Source organism: Zalophus californianus, chromosome 7 (genome assembly GCF_009762305.2).
Source record: "Zalophus californianus isolate mZalCal1 chromosome 7, mZalCal1.pri.v2, whole genome shotgun sequence".
NCBI lineage: Eukaryota > Metazoa > Chordata > Mammalia > Carnivora > Otariidae > Zalophus > Zalophus californianus.
This window is the reverse complement of record NC_045601.1, coordinates 21,540,917-21,558,571: the sequence shown is the minus strand read 5'-3', so window position 1 is coordinate 21,558,571 and position 17,655 is coordinate 21,540,917. Positions and strand designations below refer to the sequence as shown.

Genomic DNA, 17,655 nt, shown 5'->3' with positions numbered 1-17,655 from the left:
AATTATGAATTATCATCGATTCATCGTATGAGAGTAAACATATGGGAAGTTTTTAAGTGTCCTTATCAAGGAGGCAACCATGTGTTGTGTGAATCATTATCTAAAGCCATTCCAGACTCTTGTGTTTCACTGAGTAGTATAAAGGTTGAAGAAGTTTTGGACAAATATAACGTTGCCAAATTTCTATTTTGCTAAGGAAGGATGGACATTTAAAGTCAATCAACAAATAAAAACAATCTATTTCATCTGTTATAGCCACGGTATCATGAAACGAGGAACATTTTAATGCCAAAAAATAGAAAGTATATAATCTCAGGATAATTAATTATAGTTTTGAGCTTTTTTTTTTAAGTTCATTACAGTGTTTTTATTTCTCTCTGGATCTATGAGAATTATATAATTGACTAGTGTCCAGAAACTAGTAAGGAGAGTTTTCTGGAAGCAGAACCCAAGGAATCTGTATTTATATATATATATATATATATCTGTATTTTTTTTAAAAACAGCCACCCCACTTAAAGTGCTGATCAGCAGGACTTGGGCACCAGGGCTGCATAGACTGCTTGCTCCTGGGGCACCATGCGGGGCAGGGAAATCAGAGCTCCTGTTTGGCCCCCTTCTATGTTTATGTCTGTGATCCTCTTTGGAGAGTGGGTACAGGAAAGCCTCTAAGGAGTCTCTCTTGCTCTCAAGAGAGCCGTCCTATTCCTGCGCTGGCTTCTGGTCACGATCAGCTTTGCAGCCAAGCAAGCCCCTGGCGCCATGACCACTACTCTGAGTGGGAGGAAGTGAGCGCTGGGTGATCTCAGTGGGATGCTATCTACGGAAGTCCGTTTGTGGTCGAACATATTTTTGTGTCAAGTATTTGATTATCTGAAATATTTAACTAAGTTATTGAATGAGATTCAGATAAAACCTATTTTCTGATGTAACTTTTTTGTGTCTGTGTGCAGGATACAAGTATAGGAGATTATCAAAACCAGAATTTTGTACAGCAGTGCTTTATGGGAGAAAATGGACATTCTGGTTGCTTCCAGGGTTTTTTTTTTTTTCCATAATAAACAGTGCTGCAGTAAATTTCCTTAAAGTACATGTTTTTATGGTTGTAGGCTAGATTCCTTCATTTGGGGTTACTCTGTCAAAAGTTTTGCATTTTTAGAATTATAATAGGTATTTCCATATTGGATTAATATCCAAAATGTGGTGTAGCACCCCAGTTATAGTGATTGTTTTCGTTGTTGCTTGTATTCCTCAACATCAGCACAAGATGTATGAAGGACTTTATCTGAATGTTAAAACAAGACTCTTTGTGGAAGGTTCTCACTCTGTGCTTAGATATTAGAAACTAGAACCTGACATTTAGTGTTTTAGCAGTTGTTTATCTGGGTGAATGGCTTTTCCTTTCCAGATTGCTATTCAAAAAAATAGGTTGTCTGAAAGTCAGGAAAAAGCAGTGAACCTGAAGAAAGATTTGTCAGAGATGCAGGAATGGATGACCCAGGCAGAAGAAGAGTACCTGGAGAGGGATTTTGAGTACAAGTCACCGGAAGAACTAGAGAGTGCAGTAGAAGAAATGAAGGTGAGTCTGGGGCCAGTGTCCAATAGGCTTTATAGTTCCCCTTCTCCCTTAAATATGAATGAATGAATGAATGAATGGGCGAATGAATCTATCTATTTATCTATCTATCTATCTATCAATCATCTGTAAAGCATGATATGTACATATAATCTTGCATAGTTGGATTTCAAATTGGAAAAAAAATATGGAAGGATAGCTGCTATGATTTTAGTAGAAAAAGGAAGCCGAGACTCCACGTGTTCCATTTGGCCCAGGAGTTGAGTCCATGAAGGCCCCTAAGACTGTCTCTTCCATTAGAACCTCAGGGAGCCCTAGAGAATGACTCAAAAATTTAGTTTTATCAATTATGTTCACAGTGTTGTGCAACCATCAACACTATCCATTTCCAGAAGTTTTAAAGAAGAATTGTCTTTTGTCAGGAACAAGGGCGACTTCCCAATTCGGTTGCGATTTATCTTCATTTTATCAAAGGTGTTCTTCCAGTGAATTCATGGGAAACACATGCATAACAAAATTTTGTTAGAGCAGGTAAGAGTTGCAGTAGGAACATTGTCAAGGGATTTAATATCATTTGGGTCCACAGGATATATTTCCTGTAAACTTATATTCCTGTGTCAATAGTCTTGAATGCTTTCTTTTTTTTGTATAGTAAAAGAATTGGGCATCATTCCCAAATTTTTATTTATTTATTTATTTATTTATTTATTTATTTATTTGAGACAGAGAGAATGAGAGAGAGAGAGAGAGAGCACATGAGAGGGGGGAGGGTCAGAGGGAGAAGCAGACTCTCCGCCGAGCAGGGAGCCCGATGCAGGACTCGATCCAGGGAGTCCTGGATCATGACCTGAGCTGAAGGCAGTCGCTCAACCAACTGAGCCACCCAGGCGCCCTCATTCCCAAATTTCTAACATTGCTTCAAGTGTCCTTCAGTGTTCACACCGAAGGAAATAGTGTCTTAAAGGCTATTTAAAAAAAAAAATAAGATTAAGCCACACATTAACTGTTTTATGCCAAATTTAACTTGCCTAAAAGTATAACTAAAGCAAAAATCTCTGTATATCTGTTTAAAAAGGGATTACATTTCATCAATGCATTATTGAATGTGAATCAAAGTAAATACAGTAAGGGACTCTTACTGTACTTGTATGTGGTGTTTTCACTGAAGCATCTTTTTTAGTGTAGGTTTTTTGAGAACTTTTAAAATATTCAGTATAAGGTATTTTAAAGGTGGCCTGCCATGTTAAGAACCATCTTATTTAATTTATTCTCTTCCTTTATATTATTGGCATTGTAGTTTTGTGGTTTCTTAAAATCAGTAGGGATGAGAGCTTAGAGAAATAAGTTTAAAACCCTTGATTGGGCAACATTCTATTTGTTTTTATTCTTCCAGACAACCGTTATGATTTTAAAAACCACTGTACTTAATTACTTTAACAACCGAGAGAAATTTAAAACCATTAAGCAGTAGAGGAAGCTAAAAGGGAAAGTGAAAAGCTGTCTTGGGTTGATTTTTCTAAAAATGAGTCTTCATCCCCAGCATGGAGGGAAAGTCAGGAAAGAAGCTCTTTCTAGGTTAGACTTCTTAGTATAACTTCATCAACTTCGAAATGCTATTAATTATCAGAAGCATAGATACACCTGTGTTCCAGGAGAAAAAAAGGTATGTTTAAATTATTTTTAAATGATACCTCTACTCTGGTGAAAATTTATTTATTACAGTTTAATATGCTCGGACTTACAGTGTTTAATTAAAATGCCTCACTTAGATTCTTATCATGGGCCCAGACTTTGAAAATACTCCACGTCAGTAACTGAGGGTGACTTTAGGTGTTCACGTTGCTTGTTATGAAACGTCTGTGTTACGGTTAGTGTTCGTTCTTAGTTCAAAAGTACTCTCTGTGGTGATTCCCTAAATAAACGTTCCAAGTAGGTAGTTAGAATCATGTCAGCATTTTAATTTTGGTTTAGTTATCTTTTTGAAAAAGAAATAAATTGGTTACTGAGAACGGGAGACAGTTTTCAAGTTCATCCTTTCTTGGACTAGAGGGCGAAAGAGGACGTGTTGCAGAAGGAGGTGAGAGTGAAGATTCTCAAGGACAACATCATGTTACTGGCTGCAAAGGCGCCCTCTGGTGGCCAGGAATTGACATCTGAGCTGAATGTTGTGCTGGAGAATTACCAACTTCTGTGTAACCGAATTCGAGGAAAATGCCACACGCTAGAGGTATGTTATTTTATCAGTGACATATTTCTGAGATCAAACTGTGTAAAGTACCGGCCATTTCCATATCTTGGAAAAAGCTCGAATTTTCTTTTCCAGTATGCGATCATAAAGGAAGAGTCGTTCTTGGATAACAAGTTGGTAGAATGAAACTGGGATTAAAAAAATAGGAAACCCGAAATCTGCCTTCAATTAGTAGCAGGTTCTTGGGAAAGCGGTTTCATATTTTCAGAATTTTTTTATATGTGAAATCAAGGTTTTCATGTTTCAGGTGATCTGTAGGGTCTGTTCCAATTCTAAAATTCTAGAACAATGTAATGTGAGCCTCTCCTTTGCTTTGTTTTGCCTGGTTAGTACACAGAGGTGAATTGAGGTTTTTTATTATGACTGGTGTCTGAAGTTAGAGTCACCTGATAGAAAGAAGAACTTGCAGTGTGCTGGTGTTTTGCTGGACCATTTCCGCCCCCCGGCCATTGGTTGAAGATGTAGATGATGCTATGAGTTGTTGTTATTGTTGTTGTTGTTGTTTTTAAATGTTTTTGCTTGTTTGTTTTGACATTAGTGTGACTTTTGTTGCATCTTACTGAAAAGATTCAAGAAGAATTTCAATTTATAAACAATTTAATTTAAATTCAGTTCAACCTAAATTAAATGATTGTATTGTGGTAAATCCTAAAATGGCAAACAATCACAGCTGTAATATTTAAATTCATTCAGTACTTGGTTTGTTCTGAATCTATTTTGTGCTAAGATAAATATGTATAGTTCAAACTGGTTAATAAGAAAGCTGTAGGTCAAACAAAACTTCATTCGTTAAAGTTAACATACAGTTGATCTTTGAACAATGTGGTAGGGGGGTGGTTAGGAGCACTGACCACACCTAATGTCACCCAGCTGAAAATCTGTTTATAACTTTTGACTTTCCCAAAACTTAACTACTAACAGCCTACTGTTGACCAGAAGCCTTATTGATGATCTCAACGGTCAATTAACACATACTTTGCATGTTATATGTATCATGTACTGTATTCTTATAATAATGTAAGTTAGGTGTTAAGAAAATCATAAGGAAAAGAAAACATGTTTATATTATTGTGTTGTAAAAAAAATCCATGTATAAGTGGATCCACGCAGTTCAAACCTGTATTGTTGAACGGTCAACTGTGTTGTCTAATATAAAATACCCGAGGTTACTCAATTGAGAATTTAAAATTTAGTAAACATAATATATAATATTATGTATGCCTAATCTTGAATCCTAGTGAATGATCTTGGACTTGAACTTTACTGTAGTTTTCTCCATGTTTTTGTTTTCCTATTTATTTATAGTCAAAATAGCAACTCATAATATGTTAAAAGAATGAACAAAGTCCCCAAGTTATACTAACCTAACAGAAGACCACCACGTATTCTGTGTCATTTCTTCAAGTTGTGTTTATGACCCAGAGGTGGCAATTTGAGGATGAGGAATGAAGTATGCATGTTGAAAATTTGGAATTGCTTTGAGAATTACTTTGGAATTAATTTGAGAGAATTACTTTGAGAGAAGAGAAGGAAAAATGCCAGAAAAAAAAATGATAAGAGAGAAAAGATGAGGCCTTGATATCTTTAAAGGGGGAAATGAAAAGATGAAAAAAGAAGTTTAAAAAACTGAAATGCTCTGAAATTATGTCCAAGATGACTAAGGAATCTTAGGCAGAAATAGCCCAAATTCCTAAATTAGAGTAAGAATGTTTTTCTTTGGCAGGATCCAACTTTATTACCTTGATTGTTTCTAGATCCCTTAATTTTTTTTAAGTCATGAAATATTTCAAATTTATGGAAAAGTACAGATCATAACACCTATATAACCAGTGTATAACCATATACATATATATTCTTCAGATATAACTTAACATTTTGCCTTATTTTTCCAGATCTTGTTTTTAAAATAAAACAAATTAGCATTACAGGCTATGTTTCCTCCTTTCCCAGCCCCTACCATCTCTCTCAGCCCCTCTCTTGAAGTAGTCATTATCCTGGAGTTGCTATATATTTTTCCCATCCCTGTTTTTATATGTTTAATATATACACTTATGTTTCAGTTATCAGTTGCTATGTAACAAACCTCACCAAAGCATAGCGGCTTGCAAAAACAGCCATTTATTATTTCTCATGATGCCGTGGGCTGATCTGGCCCAGCGCAGTTGCTCTTCTGCTCCATGTGGTGTAGGGAGAGCGCACTCAGGGGGCTGCATTCCTGTGGGAGCTCAGCAAGGGGCACTCGCGATGGCCTCTCCTCTGCCGGTCTTTCTCCACGTGGTTCTCTGCAGCAGGGTGGCTGGCTTTTAGAAGGGAGGAAGCAGAAGTTGCCAGTCCCCTTAGAGGCCAGGCCAGCAATTTGGTAGAGCATCACCTCTGTTAGCATTCTTTTGTTCTAAGCAGGTTGCGAGGCCAGCCCACATCCTGGGGGAGGAGAAAACAAATTTGCCACCTAACGGGAGTAGTGGCAAAAAATGTGTGGTTATTATCAGTCCACCATAGTTCACTCTCTGGCCGTAAATTCGTTCCATTGTTCCCTCATGCAAAATGCACTCAGGCTCTCCCAGGGACTCCCAAAGTCATATCCAGTACAGCATCAAGCTTGAAATCCAGTGTCTTGTGATGTGCGCATCAGGTCCAGATATAATGGGGCTCATTGGAGCAGTTTCTTCAGGTGCAGGTGTGTGGGAGCAGTGCCTCTAGATCTGGTGACCTGGACACAAAAAAGACAGGTTATCTGCACCCCCCATACCCAACATCCATGGTGAGATGGGCAGAGGGATGCCTCAGTGGACACTTCCATTCGAAAAAGTTGGCAGAATGGAAGGTAAATAACAGTCACTGGGAATGGTGACTCTGAAATCCAATAATAGTAGTTCTGGTATCGGGCCAGGGACGTGGTGTAGTCAGTGTTCTACTCCAGAGGTGAGACTCTTGCTTGATTAGGAACCGGTTTGTTTCTTGGGAATGACTCTCTGGGAGTCATCCTTTTTTTTTGCCCCCATCAGAGATAAGGTTCTGCTGGCCACCGAGTCGATCTCGGTCTGCTCTCTGTAGAAATCTGGGGGACTGGATACCTCTTTTCTCTTTTAGTCTTAGCCAGGGGTTGGCAGATTATAGCCTAAGGAGTAACTCTGGCTTGTGGCCTGTGTCTGTATGGCTCATGAGCTAAAAATGGTTTGTCTGTTTTTAAAAGAGTGGTTCAAAAAGCAAAACACACACAATAAACAAAAAAGAATCTGTGACAGAGACTGAATGTGGCCTATGAAACCTAAAAGACTGTCTGGCGTTTTATAGAAAAATTTGCTGCCCTCTGACCTGCTAAACACACCTCCTGTGGAGTGCTGGGATGTGCCTTCTCTAGGTCAATAGATCTGAAAGAGGGTCACCCCAGGAGGCTCCCTGCTGGACTCTTTCTCCTAAATTTATCAATCAAATAGGCTCATCCTATATGGGAAGGGGTAGTTTCTCCCATAACTTTGCTCCTGGAAAGTGGAGTATAAACTTATCCCTCTCCACCCAAAACTCCCATAGGAATGGGGAATAAGTGATTGGGACTAATCCAGTGAGAGTATAGTATAACTCCATTTGGTTGAATGTGACTCTCTTCATATATAGACACATTCATAGGAATTTAGGAAAAAATTGAAAGAGTATACAGCAAATTGTTAGATTAGTGAGCTCTGAGTTAGAAGAGGGTAGACCCCAGGGAATTCTAATTTTCTATATGATTTTGTTAAAAAGTGTTGCAGTTATGAGTACTTTTTACCCTCCTGTTTAAAAAAAAAACAACTAATAATATTCCCCTCCTGGTTTCTTCTACTAATTATATAGTTTTATTTTTGGCATTTAAATAAATCTTTGGAATTTTTTTTTTTAGTGCACAGAGGGAGACAACTCATTCCTCTTTACCCCCCGACCGCCCCCCCCCGCCCTGCACCAACTGGTCTCATATGATTTGTTGAAGAATTTTATTTTTTCACTTATTGCAATTCCAACTTCATCAGTTTCTAAATTTTCAAATATACTCATATCTAAATGAAATTGTTATTATTGGTTAGAGAGAATGTGTTGTACTGGAGCTACATTACCTCTTAAATGACTTCTTTTATAATAGAGCTTTTTTCTTGCTCACGTTAGGAAGTATGGTCTTGCTGGATCGAACTGCTTCACTATTTGGATCTTGAGACCTGCTGGCTGAGCACTTTGGAGGAGCGGATGAAGAGTACCGAGGCCCTGCCCGAGAAGGCAGACGCTGTCAATGAAGCCCTGGAGGTGGGCAGTTCTTTCTGTGGCAGCGAGGCCAAATGCGTACTCCAAGGAGGAACATGGTGCTTTCTGTTGACAAATGCATTTGCTTTCTTGGTGGTTTTCAGTATAACTTCCATGGCCTGCCGTATTTATACAGTCCTGTGTGTTTAGATTATTGGTGACCCACGAACTCAGCCTCATGGGGTGGGTTAGCTGTTTGATAATTAGCACATTTTGGGCATGAGTACTTTTAGCAAAGCACCCTAGTGATTTTCCAGCTTATTTTTACCTTTCACCGGATAAAACTCTGCCTTCTGTTATTAGGGCAATTGCTCTCTTGTTTCTTCATAAAGTTATTTTTGCTCATTAGACAGTGGCAACTGCTGAGTTTACAGTAGCTCTTGCTCTGTCATCATCCCCCATGTGAAGAGCTGGGGACGGGTTAGAGTGGTTAGTATTTGAGGCTTGGATCCTGCCCTAGGAGCTTGTCCCCAGGCCTAGGCTTGAGCTCCACGAGGCCAAGAAACGTACCTGCTTTTTCATCATTCCCAAGTTACCAGCACAGGGTGTGGCACGCGATAACTTAAAAACTCTTTCTTCAATGGATTAAAATGTGAAGAGAGTAGATTTGCTTCAAATAAAAGAGGAGGAAGAGGGTCCCTTTGCTTTTAAAATGGAAGGGACACAGGATGGTAACTGAGTGGATGACCGGACTGAAGGTCCGGAATGAGTCCAAGGCGGGACCTGAAGCCCAAGAGCCGGATGCTCTGCTGGAGGAAAGATACCGCTTCTCAAGTAAGATCCCAGGGTGAGAGGTTGAGAGAAGAAGAAAAAGTATGAAAGGCTTCCTTTAAAAACATATCTTCCTAATATAAGAATTAAAACATGTGCCTTCCAGAAATATGGAAAATGGAGAGAAGTAAAAAGCAAGATAAGCACTTTTAAACATTTTGGTGTATTTCTTCCTAATTATTATTATTAAAAATTTTCTATCCACACTGGAAGGCAGTACATTATAGTACTGGATAAAAAAAGCCTTTAGAGTCTTAAAGTTGGAATTGTAGCTCTACTTTTTACTGTGTGTTTTTGTGTTTAACCTCTGTGAGCTTCAGTTTTCCCATCTGTAATATGGGAATAGTATTTAGCCCATCCAGCTAATTAGATTTATATATATTTATGTATATTTATGTGTATATAAAACAGTGCCTAGCATTCTGTGTATGTTGTAGAAAAATGAGTACCTATTTTTAGTAATATGGTCAATAACCATTGGAGATAATTTTGCTTGTATAGTCTTGTTTTCTGCTTTTAAAATTTTCATCATTCTGTGAACGTTTCCCTACGTAATTAATAATTACTGAAATTATTTTTATGAAAGTCTAGTAACATGTATCATCATTCATACTGAGTTTTCAATTTTAGGTATTTATTAATACCATGATGGATATTTTTGTAAATTAATCATCTACCTCATTTCTGGTCCTGTTCTTTAGGTAGATTTCTAGAGAATGGAATTACTTGTTTAAAAAAGTGGACATTTTTAGGATCCTTGATGTATTTTGCCTCAGTCAATGCATATTTTTTCTCCTCTCCCTGTCTAGTCTCTGGAATCTGTTTTGCGACATCCAGCAGATAATCGCACCCAGATTCGAGAACTTGGCCAGACTCTGATTGATGGAGGGATTCTTGATGATATAATCAGTGAAAAACTGGAGGCTTTTAATAGTCGATACGAAGACCTGAGTCACCTGGTAAGAATTGGGGAACCCAGGTGTTGATAGGTATCACGGTATAGAGCTGACTGCAAGAACTTTTACCAGGTGGAAGAGTTGGTAACCAACATGAATAGGGGTGGGGAGGACATGGAAATCCTAGGTGGCAAAGAGTAGACCTAACACTTAGAAGACAAGCAGAACTTTGATGAATAAAAAATCTACCCTTGAGATTGTTTCTACTTAGGAACTATTCAGTTTCCTTTAAGGATATTTTAGCTATATATAAGAATAGGAACTCAGATTATCCTAGTAAATATTAGGACCAACTGAATTTGGCATAAGTTGCTGTTATAAAATGTCATAATCTCTAGATACCTATTCAGAGCGCATCAAATATGCATGTTCATATCAGTAAGTAGAGAAAGGAGATTATCCTTTATAGGAGGGTTGGGTGGATGTTACATACTTTTTAAACACATTAAATAATAATGATTGGTGTTTAGGTTGTGAAGAGCATCAAATTTACCCCAAAAGTGCAGCAGATGGTGGTTCAACATGTACGTAACTCCGTAGAACTTGAGACTTTGGGGAAAAAGAAAAGAGATTTATATGTTCACGCTACTGATAGACATTCTTGTTATATTTTATATCGTTATTGGTAGGCTTACTGCGGGTTCCTGTAAATGTCCTAAATGTGTAATAGATGACATTTTTATTGTCTCTAATATGTTATGTGGGAAAACTTTTTTTTAAATGAGGTATAATTGAAATATAACATTATATTACTTTCAGGTGTATGATGTAATGATTTGATATTTGTATACGTTGTGAAATGATCACCGCAGTAGGTTTAGCTAACATCCCTCACCATGCATCGTCACAATTTTTTTTTCTAGTGATGAGGACTTTTAAGATCTACTCTCTTCGTACTGTCAATCTATTCTCATCTCTGTGTGCTTGTTTTTTCTGTTTGTTTTAGATACCACGTATAAGTGAGATCATATGCTATTTCCTTTTCTCTGACTCATTTCCCTTAGCATAACACCCTCAAGGGCATTTTTATATTTTGTCATTGTATATAGAAAGAAGTAAAAATTAGTCACTGTAAGATAAATAAGACACTAGAAGAGTCTTTTCACTGTTATCCTTGCTAATTATTATTTATTTGTAATGTAGGCCAAAGTTTTGAGCTAGTGCTTTTAAAGTCTGTTTCCCTCTTGGTGACCAGAACATGTGGGTTTTCTTATATTCAGCTCTTTATATTGGTGCTGTGCAACTGATTCAATTTTTCCCCTGTGTAGGCAGAGAGCAAGCAGATTGCTTTGGAAAAGCAACTTCAGGTCCTACGGGAAACTGACCACATGCTTCAAGTCTTGCAGGAGAGCTTGGGGGAGCTGGACAAGCAGCTTACAACGTACTTGACTGATAGGATAGATGCCTTTCAAGTTCCACAGGAAGCTCAGGTACTGCCATGGAGTGGAGGGCTTTCAAGTCATAAAAAGAGCATATGTAATCACTTCCTCCCCCTCAAGACAACCAGCCCCTCTTGCCATTCCAAACTGAGTCAGTGAGGAAGGTTGACCTTACTTATGGGGCTGCATATGGGTTTTTGGAGTTCTTTTGGTCTCTCTGTGAGACCCTGGCAAATGATCACCATTTTAAAATTATAGTTATGAAGTTGGGAAAATTCCTTTTTTTATAAATAAGTGGTGAACACTAGAAATGATGAACGCCAAGATCTTAGTTTGTGTGTCCCACATGGGAGTCCTGCAACACAGGTGGGCTGTATTATTGTCAAACTTATTAAAGCTTGTACAGTGGTCAACATGTTCTTATGTACTGTGTGACTATCTGGAACTTTTAACAGAAAAGACGCTCTCCCCTTTCTGATCTCTTTGTTGCAGAAAATCCAAGCAGAGATCTCAGCCCACGAGCTGACTCTGGAGGAGTTGAGAAGAAACACACGCTCCCAGCCTCCAACTTCCCCCGAAGGCAGGAATGCCAGAGGAGGAAGTCAGATGGACTTGCTACAGGTGAAGAGGGAGAGCAGCTCCATTTCACTCTTTGATGTGCTGGGTGTAAAAAAAATGAGGAAGAGCCAATGACTTGGATGTCTTTGGTCTTCTTTATGCTATAAACAGTGGGATGGGAATGATGCATTGCGTCCCGGGCAGAGCAGCAGAAACAAATTGTTACATGGGTGGAAAATACTGAATCTGATTTTATAGTTGAATTAAGAAGAGAGAGCAAGCTAGATTTAGAAGTTATCTTTGTATAGATTTTTCCATTAATGCAGAGCCTCTGTCCTTTCTGGTGTGGTCTGGCGCACTGGGCAGGCTGAGAACGTGGGACGCAGCGCCACCGAGTCCTTTAACGGTGGATGCAAGATTGACGACTCTGAACTTGCCATGAAGGGCATTTTGAGTTTTAGGTTCTTGAACTATATTTTTCAAACAGGTGAGAAATTCTGTGAAGTTTTAATTCCAGGAAGACCCGCTTAGCCTTTTCTTGTGTCTTAGACTGATACTCTGTCAAGTAATTCATGACACTGCGTTGTGCAGTGCACTCAGGTGATTGCTTAGGAACAAGGCCTGTGTTCCTTTAAGGAATGTTCTTATGGCTGCTTCATCTTGCAGCTTTTTAGCAGTGTGTGTTATATTACTATCATCTGCTGAGAGAGATTATCATTCTGATGTGAATTGCTTATTTTGTTCATTTCTGGAAACAGAGGAAGCTTCGAGAAGTGTCCACAAAGTTCCAACTTTTCCAGAAGCCTGCCAACTTTGAGCAGCGCATGCTTGATTGCAAGCGTGTGTTGGATTGCGTTAAAGCAGAACTTCATGTTCTGGACGTGAAGGATGTGGATCCTGATGTCATACAGAGCCATCTGGACAAGTGTATGGTGAGGCCATTGGGTGGATAATGTGTCTAGTGGGTTTTCCAGCAGCTTAATATGGCTTCATCTGGTGCTTCCATACATGGCTTATTTAATAATTACCGGTTTAGAGTGAGCTAAGAAGAGAGCTCAGTGGTGAAAAACAGGTTAAAATAAGAAGTGTGGTAACCTTCAAGGAAATTAGAAGAGATAAGAGAGACAGGTGGGAGAGAGTAAAATCAATTACTACAATGTAACGAGATAAGGAAGCTGGAATAGACGTGCATATTACATGATTTAAAAAACAAGGGAAACATCTTAATCACAGTATGAAGTTAGGGAAGATTTTGACAGAATGTGACTAATAAGCTAAGTTTTAAAGGATAAATTTGAGTCAGCTAGAAGAACCATATTGAGAATAGATGTCAGGAATATTACAGTGTAAAAGAAAATCATTCTTAAGGAAAGTAAAGCTTTGAATTTCAACTTAAAAAGTTTAAGCCTAAAATATGAAAGAAGAAATTATACTTAGAATTGATGTCAGGAATATTATTGCATAAAAAAATCATTCTCTAGGAAAGTAAAATTTTAAATTCAAGTTTAAACCTAAGATGTGAAAGAAGATATTATTTATAAGGCCTTATTACTATTTGAGTCTCGAACATTATAATTCAGTTGAGTAGAAATTTAAAGATAATGTGGCTAAGTATACACAATCTTAGAATTAGTCTTCTCCTTGAGAGGAGTCACGAAGAAACTTAAGATGACGCTTGTTAAGACAAAAGTCTGGGGAGAGTTCTTTGTGCTTTTCCAAAATTGCAGTCTCGTTGTTTGTTACACACTGAAGGTTTGTGTACTCGAAAACTGGAATGGGTGGGAGAATGAACAAATGGTAAATTTGTGGGTGTGTGAGTATGTGTGTATGTGTGAGTGTGTATGTCTGCATTTGTGGGCATATGTGCATGTCTGTGTGTGAGTGTAAGTATTTATTGATTTAATGAGACACAGAAATCAGCAGAGCACTGTCCTTGGCCTTGTGTAACTTAGTCCAGTGGTCTGTTATTATGTGACAATGCCACAGGAGATGTTTCAGGTCAAGATCAGGATGGACGGAAACAAGAGAACTTACCCAGATAAAAGCTTTTTAGTTTCAAGGTAACTAGGGTGAAGACAGCTCTGAATTTGACCTACATAACTCCAGTTTCTTATAGTTACATACATCTTGATATATTGAGTATATATCTTTTCATCATATAAATAATACATGCTCATTGTGGTAGACTTGGTACTTCAGAGAATTCTAAGAAAAAAAAAAGTGAATGTTAATACTCCCAAATTTCAACAGCCAGAGATATAGCCAGTGTTGGCTTTTTTTCTAGTAATAGCATGTATGGTTTTAAAAAATGTTATTTAAAAAATGATAGACATTCAGTTTTTAGTCTTAATATTTTTCCATTTTATGTAGGAAAAATGTTTTTATTACTAAGTACGTTCATAAACCTTGAAAATACATGTTTGAGGGTTTTTAAACAAGTATAGTTTATTTTCTTATCTGATTTTAAAAAGATAATACAACCTTGATGTCATTTCACTCATCCTTTGAACCAAATCTGAGGAAGATAAAGCCCTTTGATCTCCATAGTTACTTTGTAGCTGTCAGTCTGTATAAGCCGGCTTCTGAAATGATTCCAATTAGCAATTTTTCACCACAGTGTGTAAAATATGCCTTGCTTTCTTTTAAAGAAACTCTATAAAACTTTGAGTGAAGTCAAGCTGGAAGTAGAGACTGTAATCAAAACAGGAAGGCACATTGTCCAGAAGCAACAAACCGACAACCCCAGGGGGATGGATGAGCAGCTGACTTCTCTGAAGATTCTCTACAATGACCTGGGTGCCCAGGTAAGGGCAACTCCACTGCTCGCCTGCATCTCTCTCATTTATGTATTTTAAATTTTTGCTCCTGGAAGGATGCATGTTTGAATTTTAGGGCACTAATAATAATGTCTTCAATTATTCCAGTATTTTTTATTATATTTCTTTACATCTGTATATTAATATCACAGTGATGAATAAGTGTAGAGAAATTCACTTTTAATATTTAATTCAGACTCATTTTTATATGTTCAATGGCTAGTCAATTTTCAGAAGTTATTCTAAGGAAACTCTACCAGTAAGAGCCCCTGTATAAACTCAAGTTACTGGTCCTTGGATTTCTAAATTGAATAGTCTACTGAGAAATGTTAAAACATTGGGACTCTAATAAATGGTAAGTGACAGGAAGTTCACATTAATAATCTAGCACGATCTAAAATCCTTTTAAGAAACATCTATAATTTGGGCATCTGAGCAAATCTGCCGGGGAATTTTTGGCCATTTATGGTGAGTGACTATATTCAGAAGGTTGAATGTCTTCTCTTATGAGAACTCTGCCCTGAAACCAGGAAAGCAAAGCAAAACAATAACAACAACAAAAGTGTTTAAGTGAAACCTTCTTGGCAATATTGGAAAGCTGTGTTAGATAATATTTTAGATCCTTCTTGGGTTTTTAAATATTACCTAAGTTTCTACATAGACCCAGAGAAAACCAGCTGAAATTTTGTTATCATTTTTGGATCAGTAAGAATGAGCAGTGCATACATTTCCTGGACAATTTTGACCTGCTCACTAAAGCAAGAGAAAATTGCTAATCTGATATATTTTGTATCATTTTGATACATTGCACATCTGGAACACACAGTGTAGAGCTTCTTCTTGGTATTATTATACAGCTGAAGTTATTTCTCAAATATTACTGTATTTATTTATCAACTGGACATTTTTTGGATGGGAATGGTGTTGCCAGTTTTAATGTCAACTCTCCAGTTGTGACTATGGTTTTAGTGTTAAGTCATTTTCTCATTCAACACAATTGAGACTGTACCGTGTGACGGGAATCACATAGGCAGTAGAGGTGGTGCACAAAAAGTTATCTTTGTCTAATAGAACTGAGGATAATGAGGGAAGAAAACATTAATCAGGTAGTCATACAAAGTAATGTCACATTAACAGTCTGAAGTGTTATGAAGGAATGTATGTGGTGCTGTAAGAATGGGGGATTTGGCCCAGACTGGGGTTACAAAAACTTCCTTGAAATAAGTGGTACGTAAACTGAGATCTGAAGGATGAGTAGGAATAGCCTGGGTGAAAGCAGTGGAGGAGACTTTGAGGTTGCTGGGACAGCACGTGCAAAGGCTCTGTGGCAGGGGGCAGCATGGTACATTTGTGTGGCTAATGCAGCAAGTGTGGGGAACGTGGTGTTGGAGAAAGGGATGAGACCAGAGCATACTAGTGTCTTAGGTTTGTGATAAGGATTTTAATCTTAAGAGCAATAAGCAGTAATTGCAGGACTTTAGCAGGGAGATAACAGGCTCATGTATTTGCTTTTTCAAAGATCACTCATTGCAGTTGAATTGGAAAAGGCAGCAATGGCCGTGAAGAGAGCAGTTAGGAAGTCATTGTTGCATTCTTAGTGAGAAATGATGGTGGCATTAATGAGCGGGGGCAGTGGAGATGGCATGAGCAGATGGACTTAGACACATTTAAGAAGTGAGGTGAGTAGGAGTTGATGATGGATTAGGATGTGGGAGTACAGGAGATGGGGAGATTAAGGATGACCCCTGCGTTTCTGGCTTGGTTACATGGAAGATCATGGTACCGTCATTGGGAGGGGGCACTGGAAGGAAAGGCGGAAACATGGCAAAGTCATAAGTGTGTATTGGGCATGTTCACATGTCAAGTGCCTTTGTGAGAGTGAATTGAATATATCAGGTACTCAGAAAGTTATTCAAGTCTGGAGACTATATCTGGGCTGAAGCTAGGAATTTTATGAGTCATCTGCATAGAGATGGTAATTAAAGTTTTCGGTGATGATGAGACTGTCTAGGGAGAAGATATAATGAGAAAAGAAAAGCCTATACAAGCCACAAAATAAAAAATAAATGAGTGGGACTACATCAAACTAAAGAGCTCCTGCACAGCAAAAGAAACCATCAGCAAAATGGAAAGACAACCTACAGAATGGGAAAAAAATATTTGCAAATCATATATATGATAACGAGTTAATATCAAAAATATATAAAGAATCCATACAACTCAATAGCAAAAAACCAAATAATCCAAGTAAAAATGGGCAGAGGACCTGAATAGACATTGTACCAAGGCAGTTATATGAATGGTCAATAGGTACCTGAGAAGGTACTCAAGCATCACTAATCATTGAAGAAATGCAAATCAAAACCACAATGAGATACTACCTCACACCTCTTAGATGGGTAGTATCAATAGAAAGAGATAATGCTGGTGAGGATGTGGAGAAAAAGATGTGCACTGTTGGTAGGATTGTAAATGGGTGCAACTGCTGTGGAAGACAGTGTGGAGGTTCCTCAAAAAATTAAAAACAGAGCTACGGTATGGTCCAGTAATTCACTTCTGGGTATATATCTGATGGAAACAAAAATACGACATTGAAGAGATATCTGCATTCTCATGTTCATAGTAGCTCTGTTTAGAGTTGCCAAGGCATGGAAACAACCTAAGTGTCCATTAATGGAAGAATGGATATGGAAGATACGGGGTGTGTGTGTGTGTGTGTGTGTGTGTGTGTGTGTGTGTGTGTGTGTGTGTGTGTGTGTGTGTGTATAATATATGGTTTATCTCACTTAGCACAATGCCCTCATTGTGCTAAGTGAGATAAATCAGAGAAAGACAAATAATGTATGATCTCACTTTTATTTGAAATCTATAGAACAACGACAATAAAACTCACAGAAAAAGAGATCAGATTTGTGGCTACCAGAGGTGGGGAACTGGTGGGTCTGGGAATTGGATGAAGGTGATCAAAAGGAACAAACTTGCAGTCCCACAAGGTACATAAGCCCTAGGAATATAGTGTACAACAAGCTGACTATGCTCACACCACTGTATATGTACATAGGGAAGTTGTGAAAAGGGTAAA

The 17,655-nt window shown here is 38.0% G+C and overlaps 1 protein-coding gene across 12 annotated transcripts in view; it reads left to right on the top strand.

Annotated features, from left to right (window-relative positions):
- The window catches only part of UTRN (utrophin), a 500,526-nt gene that overhangs the window by 171,593 nt on the left and 311,278 nt on the right, over positions 1-17,655 (top strand). For all 12 annotated transcript variants that reach the window (XM_027601866.2, XM_027601862.2, XM_027601867.2 and 9 more), the window contains 8 exons: positions 1,409-1,579; positions 3,624-3,803; positions 7,962-8,096; positions 9,674-9,823; positions 11,089-11,250; positions 11,692-11,820; positions 12,516-12,689; positions 14,406-14,561. In XM_027601866.2, the coding sequence (XP_027457667.2) occupies positions 1,409-1,579; positions 3,624-3,803; positions 7,962-8,096; positions 9,674-9,823; positions 11,089-11,250; positions 11,692-11,820; positions 12,516-12,689; positions 14,406-14,561 (1,257 nt within the window). The remainder of the gene's footprint in view (positions 1-1,408; positions 1,580-3,623; positions 3,804-7,961; positions 8,097-9,673; positions 9,824-11,088; positions 11,251-11,691; positions 11,821-12,515; positions 12,690-14,405; positions 14,562-17,655) is intronic.